General features: G+C 41.1%; 1 protein-coding gene across 1 annotated transcript in view; it reads left to right on the top strand.

Annotated features, from left to right (window-relative positions):
• Window positions 1–14296, top strand: part of Stk32b (serine/threonine kinase 32B) — a 182815-nt gene that overhangs the window by 11741 nt on the left and 156778 nt on the right. The window contains exon 2 of the mRNA XM_055624003.1: window positions 11062–11213. Coding sequence (XP_055479978.1) covers window positions 11095–11213 — 119 coding nt within the window. The 5' untranslated portion in view covers window positions 11062–11094. The remainder of the gene's footprint in view (window positions 1–11061; window positions 11214–14296) is intronic.

Below are 14296 nucleotides of genomic sequence, written 5' to 3'. Positions count from 1 at the left end.
ACACACACACACACACACACACACACACACACACACACACACACACACAGCAAATCATAAAAAAAACCTTTTAGTTCATCTTTTCCTATTTATATTGCATTTCTTTCTCTTGCTTTATTACTGTGTAAGAGTTCTAGCATTATGTTGAGTGAGACTGAAGACAGTGAACACCCTTGCCTGGTTCTCGATTTTAAGATGAATGTTTTCAGTATCTCCCCATTTAGTGTAATGATGGCTTTAAGTTTTTCATATATAGCCTTGATTATGTTGAGTTATGCTTTTTCTATTTATAATTTCTCCAGCGACTTTTAAGGCCTTTTCTGCATCTACCAAGATAATCTCGTGGTTTTCATCCTTGATTATATTTACATGTCACATTATACTTACTGATTTAAGCACATTGAACCATCCTTGCATTTCTGTGATGAAACCAACTGCACTGTGGTGTGCAGGGTTTTTTGTTGTTGTTTTTGGTTTTTTTGTTTTTTTTGTTTTTGTTTTTGTTTTTGTTTTTTTTTTTTTTTTGGAACAGGTTGTTGAAATTGGTCTTTAGGAGTTCCATTGATGGTTTTTTGCATCTCTCAACATTGGGAAAATTAATCTGTAGCTTCTTTTTGTTGTGTCCTTAACTGTTTGTTGCTACATTTAAATCACAGTTATACTGTTCTTATAAAAAGTTTCTTATCGTTACAGCTTATAGAAAACTTTGAAGAGCATTGGTGTCTTTCTTTAAAAGTATGGAAGAATTAAATGTTGAATCCGTTGAGCCCTGGGTTTTTTCTGAATTAGTACACAATTAGTAATGCTTCAGTTTTATTGTCATACATGAATACATGTGTACTATGTGCATGTCTGGCACTGCAATAAACAAACAAGGGCTTCAGATCCCCTAGAACAGGGATTATAGATGGTTGTGAGCCACCATGTTGGTGTTGAAAACCAAACTTGAGTCTTCTGCAAGAGTAACAAGTGCTCTTAACTGCTGAGCCATCTTCCCAGCCCCACCATTTTTGGGTCTAGATGATCTACCACTTTATAAAAGTGGTATATTGAAGTCACCCACTATTATTTTGTCTAAACTTTCCTATCATGCTTTTTTACAGGCTTCTGATTGCTTGTAATGTAGTATTCTATTCTTTAACTATCAGTCTGCATTTTTCCAATGAGGTATTTTTCATCCAGACAACAGACAGTTGATTTATGTGTTTTCATCCAGTGAAGTAGTCTTTATCTTTTAGTTACATAGTTGAGGACATTTATGTTTAGAGTTTTTGTCAAGAAATATTTGATGATTCCTGTAATTTTGTTGGGTTTTCCTGTTGAATTATTGTGTTTTTCTTTCTCTCTTATTCATCTCAGGAGATTCCTGGATAACTGAGCTAGACGTGTTTGACTCTTTCATAGTTATGTGTTTAGTTATTTCTCTCATTGTTTATTTTTTCCTATGCTTTCCATTTCTGTCTATCTTTATTTTTTCTTCCTTTATTTCAGATACTTTCTACAGCCGTGGCTTGATGTTCATGGATCATTTAAGTTGTGTTTCCTATTAAGTTTTTTTTCATCAACTTTGAAAGATAGGTTTTCCAGATACATCATTCTTGGTTGGTGGCTATTTGCTCTCAGGGCTTAGATGAAGTCACTGTGTGCTTTTTCTGACTTTTAGCATTTTTGTTGAGAGTTCTGAAATCATTTTGATGTGTTTGCTATTGTAAGTTAGTATTTTCTCTTTTGGCTATTAATACTCAGTCTTTATTCTGTAATCTTAGCATTTTAACTATAGTGTGATGGGAGTGATACATTTCGTGGTCATGCATGTTAGGAGTTTTAAATGCTTCTACTACTTGTTGTCCTTATCTTTCCATGGGTTTGAAAAATTCTCTTTTGTAATATCACTGAATAAGTTTTCTGTGCCTTTATTTTTAAATTCAGCTCCTTCTTTTACTCTGTGATTTCTTCATCTTTCGGTCATGTTTCAAAATTCTTGAGTATTGTGGCCACACTCTTGGTTTCTGGTGGAATATACTATTTTCTAAGCTCTTTCTTTCTTATTTTCTTTTTTTTTCCATTTTACAATCCTGATATTCTTTCTTCTTATCAAAGTAGTGTGTTAGTCTGCAATGATTTTCACTATTTTGTTTGGTTGGTTTATTGAATTTTTATTTACAACATTTCTGATTTTTATTCTTTGTTTCAGAATCCTAATTTTCTGGCTTAGTTTTCCATCCATGTTGCTAGCTTTGTTATCCAGGTCCTGAATTGATTTCCTTACTTTATTCATTTGCTTGTTTGAACCTTCTTTTAAATTACTCATGATTTTTTAAAGTACACTTTTAAATTCTTTAGCATTTTAATAATTTCATTATTTTTAGGGTGAGCTATTGAGGAGTAATAATCTTTAGGATCAGTTACATTGTTTTTCTTTTTCTTGTGTAAGTCACATATTTCTGTTTTGAAATTGATGAATTAAAAGCAGACATCTTGCTGAGTGGTAGTGGTACATGCCTTTAATCCCAGCAATTGGGAGGCAGAGACAGGTGGATCTCTGAGGTCGAGGCCAGCCTGGTCTCGAGTGAGTTCAAGAACAGTCAAGGCTACACAGAGAAACCCTATCTCGAAAAACCAAAAAATAAAAAATAAAATAAAATAGGTTATCTCCATGCATGGTCCTTGGTTGGAGTATCAGTCTCAAAAAAGATCTCTTTGCCCAGATTTTTTGGTTCCATTGCTCTCCTTGTGGATCTCCTGTCCCCTCCAGGTCTTTCTATCTCGCCCTTTTTTCATAAAATTCCCTGCACTCTGCCCAAAGTTTGGCTATGAGTCTCAGCATCTGCTTTGATACCCTGCTGGGTAGAGTCTTTCAGAGGCCTGCTGTGGTAGGTTCTTGTCCTGTTTCCTGTTTCTCCCTCTTCCAATGTCCATCCTGTTTCTCTTTCTGAATGAGGATTGAACATCTTACCTAGGGTCCTCCTCCTTGCTTAACTTCTTTAGGTGTACAGATTTTAGTATGTTTATCCTATATTATATGTCTAATATCCACTTATAAATGAGTATATACCATGTGTGTCTTTCTGTTTCTGGGATAGCTCACTCAGGATGATCTTTTCTAGTTCTCAGCATTTGCCTGCAAATTTCATGATTTCATTGTTTTTAATTACTGAGTAGTATTCCATTGTGTAAATGTACCACAATTTCCATATACATTCCTCAGCTGAGGGACATCTAGGTTGTTTCTAGATTCTGGCTATTATGAATAAAGCTGCTATGAACATGGTTGAGCAAATGTCCTTGAGCTAACCTAGAATCCCTGCACAGATTTGACCCATGGCAGCTCAGTCTACAAGTGGGTTCCCAATGGGAATATGGACTGTCTCTGACATGAACTCAGCTGGCTCTTTGATCACCTCCCCCTGAGGGGGGGAGCAGTCTTACCCAGGTCACAGAGGAAGACAATCCAGCCAGTCCTTATGAGACCTGATAGGCTAGGGTCAGAGGGAAGGGGAAGAGGACCTCCCTATCAGTGGATTTGGGGAGGGACATGGGAAGATATGGTGGAAGGAGGGCAGGGTTGGGAGGGAATGAGGGAAAGGGCTACAGCTATAATATAAAGTGAATAAACTGCAATTAATAAAAATAAATACATTTAAAAATAAAAAATAAAATAAAATTGGGCAGCTCTGAGGGGGACAGCCCACCTCCCACTTACCCTCTGTGGAGTGGTCTGCTGTACTACAAAAATCAAGAGACAGAATCCACATCTCATCTTCCTCTCCTGTAACTACACAGGTTTTCAGAAGTGACTACTAAATTAGTCAGCAGAGGGAAGGCTCTTTCTGAAATCATGCATCTGGTGGTTTGTTTTAGATTTGTTTAGATGCAGAACAGTGCTGTCTCCAATCTCCCATCTTCCCATCTTCTGTTTGGTTCCCAGTCCTCTTCTGAGAATGCAAATGAGAAGCAACAGAAACAAGAGGCTCTGATTGGTGATATTATTCACCCACTGCTGTCTGCCTTCAAACATGGTCTCGGGGCTTCTGGAGCCTGCTTGAGTCCCCACAGGCAGAGCCCCTGAAGGCCTTTGTACACTGCACAATTGCTTCCTTATACTTTGTGTCTCGAATTTACTGCACATTGAAGAATCACAGACCTTAACTTTAAGTCATTGATTTTACTGCCTGGAAGATAATATTTGGGAGGGTTAACAGCATACCCTTTTTTAACACATTGAGATTCAGATGACATTTATCGTCCTTGGACACTCTACTTCCTTGATATCCTATAGATTCTCTCCTGGGGTGCAGGGTGAATTTTGAATGACTCAATTCAGACAGAGAATGAGAGGAAGGTTGTTCAGGCTTTCCCCCCACTGTCCTGTGTCTGCCTTGAACAGATGCATAGTGTGTGGGAACAGAAGGGGCCCAGCTTCCTACAGAAGAGCATCTGGAAGTGGCAAGAGAAAACCAGAGCTCGTCAGCCCACTTCCCCGGCACTGTCTTATGGCCAGCATATTCCACCAATTGTTTCCTCCTGGGAGGCAATGTCGGTGGTGATCACAGATGGAGAGGTGGAGAGACGAAGCTTGAGTCTTGAGTCTGAATAAATGACTGAAACCTACCTAGGCTTCCTTTCCTGCCTCTACACAGGTGGAGCGGAAATGGCAGCTGTGGTAGGTTGAATAGCAACTCCAAAATCATGTATTCCTGATCTTTGGAATATGACCTTTTTTGGAAATACACTAACAACCTCATCCCTGGGGCAACCTCAAGATGCCACCTTGGTACCAGAAAATTCAGATAGTGTTAAGCCTTACACATACATACATGCTAACAAGCCTGTAATCATTTATTGTGTGAAGCCAATGCAGTGAGAGACTTACAACAGCAATGATAAAAATAATTCTAAGAACATACTGAAGTAGAAGCTATGTGAATGAGGTCCTTCTCTTAGGAAGTATCCTATTGTTCTCTACTTGCCTTGTTCTTGTGAAGCTGTGAGACAATGCAGACTCACATGTTGTCCTATGAAGGAAATAGCAGAGATGTGATGCACACTGGCATATAGGTGTCATCTGAGCAGTCTGTTATATGGTACTAATCTATCTCAGCACCAAGAGCACTTCTGATCATTTCAGTCTATGTGCCCTCCTCCACCTGTACTCCCACCTTTACCATAGCTAACCCTTCTTGTTCCTTAATTTACATTTCCCCTTTCACACCATCTGCATTCTATCCCCTTTCCCCTGAACCCCTCCTCATGGCCCCTCATCAGTTTCTTGTATTCTGTGCGTACTCCAATTTCAACACATATATTTAAAGATTTAAAGCTAACTTCCATATGTGAGAATGTGTGGCATTTGTCTTTTTAGGTTTGGTTTCCTTCATCAGAATGCTTATTTTCAGTTCCATCCTTTACCTGTGAGTTTTATAATTTCACTTATCTTTATGGCTGAATAATATTCACACATATATTACATTTGAATGAATGAATATATATTACATTTTCTTCTTCGTTGATTTGCTAGTTGACAGATATCTAGGTTGTTTCTTGTTCCTGGCTATTATAAACAACACAGAAATGCACATGTATGTGCAAGTATCTCTGCAGTAGTTTATAGAGTCCTTTGGACATACTCCTAGGAGTGGTAAGACTAGTATAGCTGGCTCATGTGGTAGATATCTTTCTGGCTCTTTTAGGTACCTTCACACTCATTTCCACAGTGACTACGTCAGTTTATAGTCCCACCATTAACAAGAGTGCTCCTGTTCCACGCATCCACGCCAACATTTGGCTTTTGCTTTTGTGTTTGTCTTCATCTTAGCTATTCTGACTAGGATAGGATAAAATTGCATAGTAGTTTTAATTTGCATTTCCCTGATGGTTAAGAATATTGAACTGTTAAAAAAAGGTTTCTCATCCATTTGTATATCTATTTTTGAGAACACTGTTTAGTTCCATGCTACAATTTTTTTCCTTCAATTCCTTCACCTGTTTGTTTGAACATTCCTCTGTTTCTTTTATTTCTTTCAGTGACTTAATTATTTCCTCTCTGAAGGCCACAAACTATTTGGCTGCATCTTCCTGTATTTCTTTATGGATGGCCATAATCTGTATGACTTTATCTTCCTCTAATTCTTTACACATTTTATTTGTTTCCTCCATTAACCTCTTTATAAACATAGATGTAAGGTCATCTTCCTGAATTTCACTGATGATAGGGTGTCAGGGCTGCTTGCCCCTGTATAACTGGCTTCTGGAAATGCCTTATTTCTTTGGTGTTTGTTAGTTGTGCTTTCATGCTGGCCTCTAACCATCTGAATGTCTTAGATGTTGGCTGTTAGTTTCTGGTACCTCCTGGAATCCTGGGGTGGGGAGAATCCCCTTGGCAGGAAGATGGTTCTTCCTGAAGAAGGCCTCCTCAGCTTTTTGGGTATGGTCACCGAATGACCAGTGCTCTTCAGGAATTGTCAGAGATCACCTCAGGCATATGGACCTGTGCTACAACTATGGTCATTTGTAGTCAGAGGGATCTTCTCTCTCCAGGAGAAGTCCTGGAGACAGCTGTCCTGCCGCTGGGTTGCTTTATCTGAATTTAGTGGGCGGCTGCTGCTGCTCTTACACTGTGTTTGCTGGGCACAGCCCTGTTGAAGAGGCAGGGTTTGGTCATTCTAGCTAGGGAGACTGGTGGTGCCTTGGTGCATTATCTGGGGCTGATCCCTTGGATCCCAGGCTTCAGTAGAGCCCTGTACCCCGGTAATCAATGGGAGGTTAGCACAGCAGTCCTGCATGCAGCAGGAGGCTAGAGTCTTCAGGAGCCCCGAAACTTTTCCAGAGCTGGGTGTTCTGAGGTCGGACCTGATGTTTCTCCCACCGTGGGGTTTCCTGCCGAAAGGGAGTCCCAGTCTGTGGTGTTTGGGGTCCACAGTTCAGTCTGGAATGGTGAGCAGAGCACGCAGGTGCAGGCGAATCACTTCTTGCTGGAGGCTGGGCACCTGTAGGGACTTTTCTCCAGATGTTTTTTTTTTTTTTTTTTTTTTTTTTTTTTTTTTATTGCGGAGTGATTAGATTCGGCTGAATGCCCTGAGGTCCTGTTATTTCCCTCACCATTGTATTTCTTCCCGACAGAGAAACTCAGTCTCTGGTGCCCTGGGCTTACAGTTCTGTCTGGGACGGTGAGTTGGACACACAGGCAGGTCTCTGGGGCTAGCAGCTGAGCACCTGCTGGACCCTAGATGCATTTCCAGGGATTGTCTGGGTGACCTGGGGCCAGTCCCGATTGCTTCCTGCACAGTGGGGTTTTCTCTCAACTGGAAATCCCAGTCTCTGGTGTTGTGGGGCCCGCAGTTCAGTCTGGGACAGTGATCAGAGCATGCAGTCATGTGGCTCTGGACTGATAACTGAGCACCTGACCGGACCCAGAAACTCTTCTGGGATTTAGCTGTGTGACCTGAGAATGGACCCCAATTGCTTCCCACACCGTGGGAAACTCTCACCTGGGAAACACAGTCGCTGCTGTTTTAGGACCCATATTCAGGCTGTTGGTCACTGTGCAGTCACTGCTGTCCTGTTCATCAGATACAGTGTCCTCTCGGTGCCACCATCTTGGATCCCCCCCCCATGCTCCAATTTTTAATTAGGTTGTTTCCTTGATGTTTAATTTTTTGAGATCTTTGTATAGTCTAGATACTAACCCTCTGTCAGATATATAGCTGGTGAAAACTTTTCCCCATTCTATGGTACACCGCTACTTCGCTTGAATGATTGTGTCCTTTGTGAACAGAATTTTGAGTTCTGTGAAGCCCATTTATCAACTATTGTTCTTAATACCTGAATGGCTAGGTCCTTTTTAGAAAGTTTTTTTTTTTTTTTTCTGTGCATATAAGCTAGACTGTTTCCATGCTGTCTCCTCCACTAGGTTCAGTGTCCAAGTCTTACATAGAGGTCATTGATCCATTTGAATTTGAGTTTTGTGCAAAGTGAGGCCAGAATTGTGCTGTTTTTATTTTTATTGCTATATCTCAATGATAAAAGTTGAAACCAGTGATACCTGAAGCAATGTTTTTAGTGCTTGGGATTGTTTTGGCCATTCTAGATATTTTGTGTTTCTATATGAATTTTGAGATTGTTTTCTCAGTTTCTGTGAAGAATTGCATTGGAATCTTGGAGACTGAATTGAATCTGTAAATTGCTTTAGTAGGATAGCCATTTTTATGTCAGTAATTCTTCCTTAAGTGTGAGAGATTTTTCCATCTTCTGATGTCTTCTCCAATGACTTAAATACAAGCTGTTCAGTAGCTTGGTTAAATTTTTTTTTCCAAGATTTTTTTGAGGCTATTATAAATAGTATTGTTTCCCTTATTTCTTTTTCAGTGTATTTCTTATTTTTGTATAGAAAAGCTAATGATTTTATGTGTTAATTTTGTATCCTGCTACTTTGTTTAGCATATTAATCAGTTATAGAGGTTTTCTGGTGGAATCTTTAGGGTCTTTTGTATATGATAGAATTGTATCTGCTAATAAGGATACATTGTTTCTTTTCTATTTCTTCTTTTTTGTAAAGGGGATCCTTTATATCTTCTTCAACTTGTCTTATTGCTGTAAGACTTAAAGCACTATATTGATCGAGTGGATACAGTCTTGTTCCTGACTGTAGTGAAAATGTTTTTTTCTCTGGTTTAATATGATGTTGGTTGTGAGATTGTTGTAAATTGCACTCATTACATTGGTATATATATATTCCCTATATCTTTAATTTCACAGGATTTTTATCATGAAGAGATTTTGTTTTATCAAGATCTTTCTGCATTTAATGAAATGATAATGTGGTTTCTGTTCTTGAGATTATTTATATAGTGGAAATCAGTGGTTGATTTACATATGGTGAACCATCTTTGAATCTCCGGGATGATATCAACTTTATCATACTGGGTAAACTTTTAGGTATTTATTAAATGTGGTTTGCAAGTATTTCACTGACAAAGACACTGTTGTGTCTTTGTTCATCAGGGATATTGGCTTATAATTCATCTTCTTTTTGGGTCTTTATTTTGTTCTGGTATCAGGGAAATACTGTTGTTCAAGAAGAAATTTGGAAGTGTTTTCAAGTTTGAGGTGTAGTAGAAGGAGTTTAAGAGCCAAAGGAAATGCACACCTTTAAGAAAACAGTATTTTCAAGACACGAACACACAGCATCGGTGACTGTATACATAAGACAGCACAAGCCAGTCAACACCCCAGTATGGTTATGGGAGCAGTTCATAAAGACCCACCTATCCCAGTGATGCCGGGGAAAGGAGAATTGGGTTTCTTCAGAAATGTGGTCCCTAGGAAGCTACCTTGTTCCAATATTTTTTTCTATACCCATATACAGTAAGTGGAGTCCATGAGTTTAATAAAGGACACATGAAATTGAGACAAAACAGTGGTGGCCAATATAGAGGAGAAATTAGAGGGATGGTAAAGAAGGATGGTTTTGAACAAATACATTATTTTCATGTGGAAAATTCTCAAGCAGTGTAAAAGAAAAAAAGAGGATTTCTGGGTGTTATTGGTAGTGTTGCATATACAGTGTGGACACACTGGACAGGATGGAATGTGAAAGTGTGAGATGGTAGTACACTGAAATGATGCGCAATTTAGAACTTATGAGTGATTTATCTCTGAAGGTTTTCATTTGCTATCTTTAGACCACTGTTGACCATGGGTAACTTAAACCCAGGGTAGTTGTTGATTTTCTTCCTGTGGTAGCTAAATGCCACTTAAGAAATAGTTTATCAAGGCATGGATCATTTTAACTTAGAGCTTAAGATGATACAGTTTACCATGGATTGCAAGATATGGAGGTAAATGACTCCATGGTGGCAAGAGTGTGTAGCTGGGACTCCTCACATCTTAGAGGAACAGGAAGAAGAGAGGAAACAGAAAGAATAACTAGACTATAAAACCCCAAGGTCCAGTTCTAGTAACCCATTTCTTCCAGTAAGGCTCTACCTTCTAAAAGTTCTACAACCTTCTAACAGCACCACCTGCTGGAGACAGTGTTCAAACACATAAGCCCCTGGGGAACATTCTACATAAAAACACTGTATCCCTGGCCCCACACTGTCACAGTTATCTCATAATGCAAAATACATTCATTCCACTACTTCAAAAGTCTCTGTAGCCCTTAACTATCCCCATGTTGTCCAAAGTCTCTTCTGAGACTCATACAGTCAAATGGTAAACCTCTATAAAATAAGAACAAAAGTCAAGTCATATACCTATAATATACAAGGCACAGAACAAACATTGCCATGTAAGAAGGGAAGAACTGGAGGGTAGCAAGGAAATATTAGACCAAAGCAAGATGGAAAGCCATCATGGCAAACACCAAGTCCTGCAGCTCTGCGCGAGGCACCTGAAGCTTGTGCTGGCATCTTGCGCACTCTAGCAGGCTTGGGTTTTTCAGCCTCTTCAGTTCTGTTGCCTGTGGCACAGATATTCTCTCTTAGGTTGGATCCACTCTATGCCTCCTGGTTCCCTCAAGCATCTAAGGGATATGGTCACTGAGGCATGGTCTTTAGCATGCACACACCAGTATCAATGGTGTAATCCCAGGACAGAATCAAAGCATACATGCCCAGGTGTGTCCCATGGCTATGTTTTCTGGGGATGAGGGTTTCCCTGTGAGTGTACAATGTGTCCTGGGGTTGCAGCTTCTGGAATCTGGGACACATGGCATGTATGTGTGCATCTCAGGGTCATAGTCAGTGGCATGCATGCTTGAAAACTGCAGTTGCTAATGGTTTTACTGGGCTGTGAACTTCTAGAGGGCAGGGCTGTTCCTTCCATCTTCTGAATCTATGGCTGCATTTCTAGTGTTGGTCCACAGCCATTACTCACTGTAGACACTTAAGTGCTAAATCTGGTCTGGTGCCTTCTTTATAGCAAGTGGTTGGAATGAAGGAAACCCAGGCATGGAATGGATTGTCAGTGAGGGTTTATGACCCTCCTCCTCCTCCTCCTCCTCCTCCTTCTCCTCATCCTCTTCCCTTGTCATGATTGTTATTTCCTCTGGCTGTCTTGCAGGTATGCATCGTACAGAAGCGAGACACAAAGAAGATGTATGCCATGAAGTACATGAACAAGCAAAAGTGTGTAGAAAGGGATGAGGTGCGGAATGTGTTCCGGGAGCTGCAGATCATGCAGGGACTAGAGCACCCCTTCCTGGTGAACCTGTGGTGAGTGGGGAGGTGGCTTGGCCCCCAAGGGTGTTGTCAGATGGTAAAAGATTCAGGTTCCTGGGTTCACAGCCTTCCAAGTATTCTGTGGGTTATGTTTGCTAGTGAACCTTCAAGCACTTACTTTAATTCTGTTCTCTTATTGAGAGCATCAGAATTAAACAGATTTGTTTCTGTGTATTTGAAGATATATGTAGCAGGTTTTGTGAGAATACTAAATGATATCCTGAATCCAGTATTTTAGAAAGTCTCACATATTGTGTTAATGGCAAGAAAGACTTGAAGCCTGGAGTTTCACTTCATATATCATGGCTGTCCTGAATGAAGGTGCTACATTCCATCATCTGAACCTGACACCCCATACACTATAATACATCTGGAACTTCCTTTCCATTCTATACCTGGCCATTATTTGCACTTTGAATTTGTATTCTACAGATGCCAACCTACTGATAGTTCCCTGCCTCTGGGCCTTTCTTTGTACCTGGCATCTCCTTTTTCTAAGTTAGTCAGGTACCTCCAAATCCTCCACTGTTCCCCAGATTTTGCTTATGCATTCTAGGCACCACTGTGAATTTCTTTCTATTACTCTTTGTTTAGATGGGGCCACTGAGTCATGTTACTAGTAAGCAGACAGATGGAACTTGAAGGCAGGCTGTCTGCCTTTGTGGTCTCCCTCTGACTCCTTGATGGACACTTCCTAGCTTTGCCAATTGCAGTTCCAACTTTCTCCTTGGCAGACTCCTTCCTTCTGACCACCCTGTGCCACCTTTCTTGCCCTCCTAGGGGTATGATCAGTATGGAGGTGCATATTGGGTTCATAAGGACGTTCTACCTTGTATTAATTGTTTGCCAGCTCTGGATTTCATTTCGTGGAGGGTGAATTACTGCAGCCTTGAGAAGGCTCACTCCCATCACTCTTTCCCACTGACAGCCTTCGTGATTGGCACGAGCAGAAGCCTAGCATTGATTAGTTTCCATGACAGCTTTGCCTCCGTGGAATGAATGATCTGTGTTCCTGAGCTATGATAACCCAAGCCGAGCTGTCAAGCGCAATATTTTCACCTGTGTAAAGTGAAGTGGCCGTACTCTCCTGGGACTGAGACAACCCCAGTGAAGGAGAAAGAGGAAAAAGAATTACAAGACAAAGAGTGAGGGTGGTGCAGTGTTTGGGGGAGCCTTGGTTAGGGACAGGATGAGGGAAAGGAGAAGGTGGCCTAACATTTTTCCTCCAAGCCTGACTTCACTGGTTCTGATTCCAGCCCTACAAATGCCATCAAGGAGGCAGCTGTGGACCAAGAGGGACCCAACCCAGCACCCAACTTTGATGAGGAGATGTAAAACCAAGAGCTATCAGGATTATATTATAATATGATGGAATTTTGTACTTCTAGGAAGAAAAGAATGAAAGGCACAGGACAGTGGAAGGGAGGAGAGGAAAGAGAAGAAGGGAGGAGAGGAAGCTAGAGGGAGAAAGAATATATGATGCTGGTGCTGTCTACAAGCCAGGAAGGAAACAATTACCTTCACTGGAATGGACCAGCATTGCTGGCTGCCTGACCCTGGAATCCACTCCTCCAGAGCTGGGTGCAGCAAATATTCCTGTGTACAGCACTTATATGGCAGCTTGGGCTGGAGAAGACACAGGCTTTGAGAGCAGGTCCACTTGCCTTTCTGAGTCTGTTTTCTATTCTGTAAGGTCAAAGAGATAAGATGGTAATTTCATGGTGTGGTTTAAAGACCAAATGGAGTGATCAGAAATAAATAACCTGCTCAATATTTGACAGGGGTACCCCTTCTATGAATGGTCTCTATGGTTACTAGGGTCCCTCCAGGCTGGCTGTGGCTGAGAATCCCTCCACTGGGTTACTTCCCATTCGGCCTACATGGCTTCATATCCTCCCTTCTCCTTCAGCATTGGACTTTGGAAAGGCATATTCTGAGTTTTGAGAACTAGGCTGTTGGTTTGAATAAAGGTTAGTGAGTAGGCAAGTCTTTCACATTTTCATAGTGTGCCTGAAGTTCATTTCCATCAGCTTCACTGGTTGTGTTTACTAAACTCACTGCTAAGATGCACTGTAGAACTGGGTAAGCGAGACACTTGCCACAGCTCCTGAACTTAGTGTTAATACTTATAGCAACAATGTTTCTAGACCCTTCTATGAGTAGACAAAGAACAAGTCAAGACATGATGCTTATATGCTAATCTAATATCTTTTATTAAAACAATATTATGGTAATAATTTCAAGGCAGAACTGTTCTCAGGGAAGCAGGGAGATTAGAAGGTTTAGGAAGGAACTGAGAGCCCTCAAGATCTGCCCCTCGTAAAACTGCCACCATTTTCTTAGAAGTAATCCCAGACAGTTTCCAAAGGAGCATATGCATGAAACAGCACAGACTGCCCTGTTGTCAGTCTGTCCAACAGGGCAATTCTTACCCAAATGCAGTGGCTGACTTGTGGCTGAAACATCACTGTGGCACCCAAAAGACCAAAGAACAATCTCTGACAAGGCTGGGCTCTGATACTATGTCCAATCTATCCTTCCACTTCTGCCCTTGCTACCATCTTGGTGCATTTTAGTGCAGCTATTCTGAGTGGTCTCTAATTAAGTGGTAACTAAGACTTGCTTTGCTCACCTCTGCAGGCTTTCATATACCCGTTCCTCTGCTGGAACTCCACTACTTGGGGTTTCCAGGGAATGCCTGCTGTTTCTTATGAAAACACCCATTTAACAGACAAGTTTTCACTGGACTCCTGGTGGAAGCTAGGTACTGTCCTGTTTTCCAGGTGTTCAGAGATAGAATAGCTCTGTATCCTCCCAACAACGCTCAGCTGGTTATAGGATAGGGCAGCAATATTGTGTTCGTCCGCCTCGTCCCTTTGCAGTCCTCTCCTCCTGGAGGGGCCCAGGCCTTCTTCTTCATGTGTGTATGCAGGAAATTCAGATGTTCAGTACTGCTACTTTTACCAGGTGCTGCAGTAGATAACAGTGATGGACCTGAGTGCAATCATCACTCCTCATCTTCCACAGCTGGTAGAGGACAGAAGTCAGGCCCACACTGGCAGCACCATGCTACCCTC

The sequence above is a fragment of the Psammomys obesus genome, unplaced genomic scaffold, assembly GCF_907164565.1.
Source record: "Psammomys obesus unplaced genomic scaffold, mPsaObe1.curated_primary_1811, whole genome shotgun sequence".
NCBI classification, from domain to species: domain Eukaryota; kingdom Metazoa; phylum Chordata; class Mammalia; order Rodentia; family Muridae; genus Psammomys; species Psammomys obesus.
Note: the sequence above shows the minus strand (reverse complement) of the source record. Positions and strands in the feature narration are given on the sequence as shown.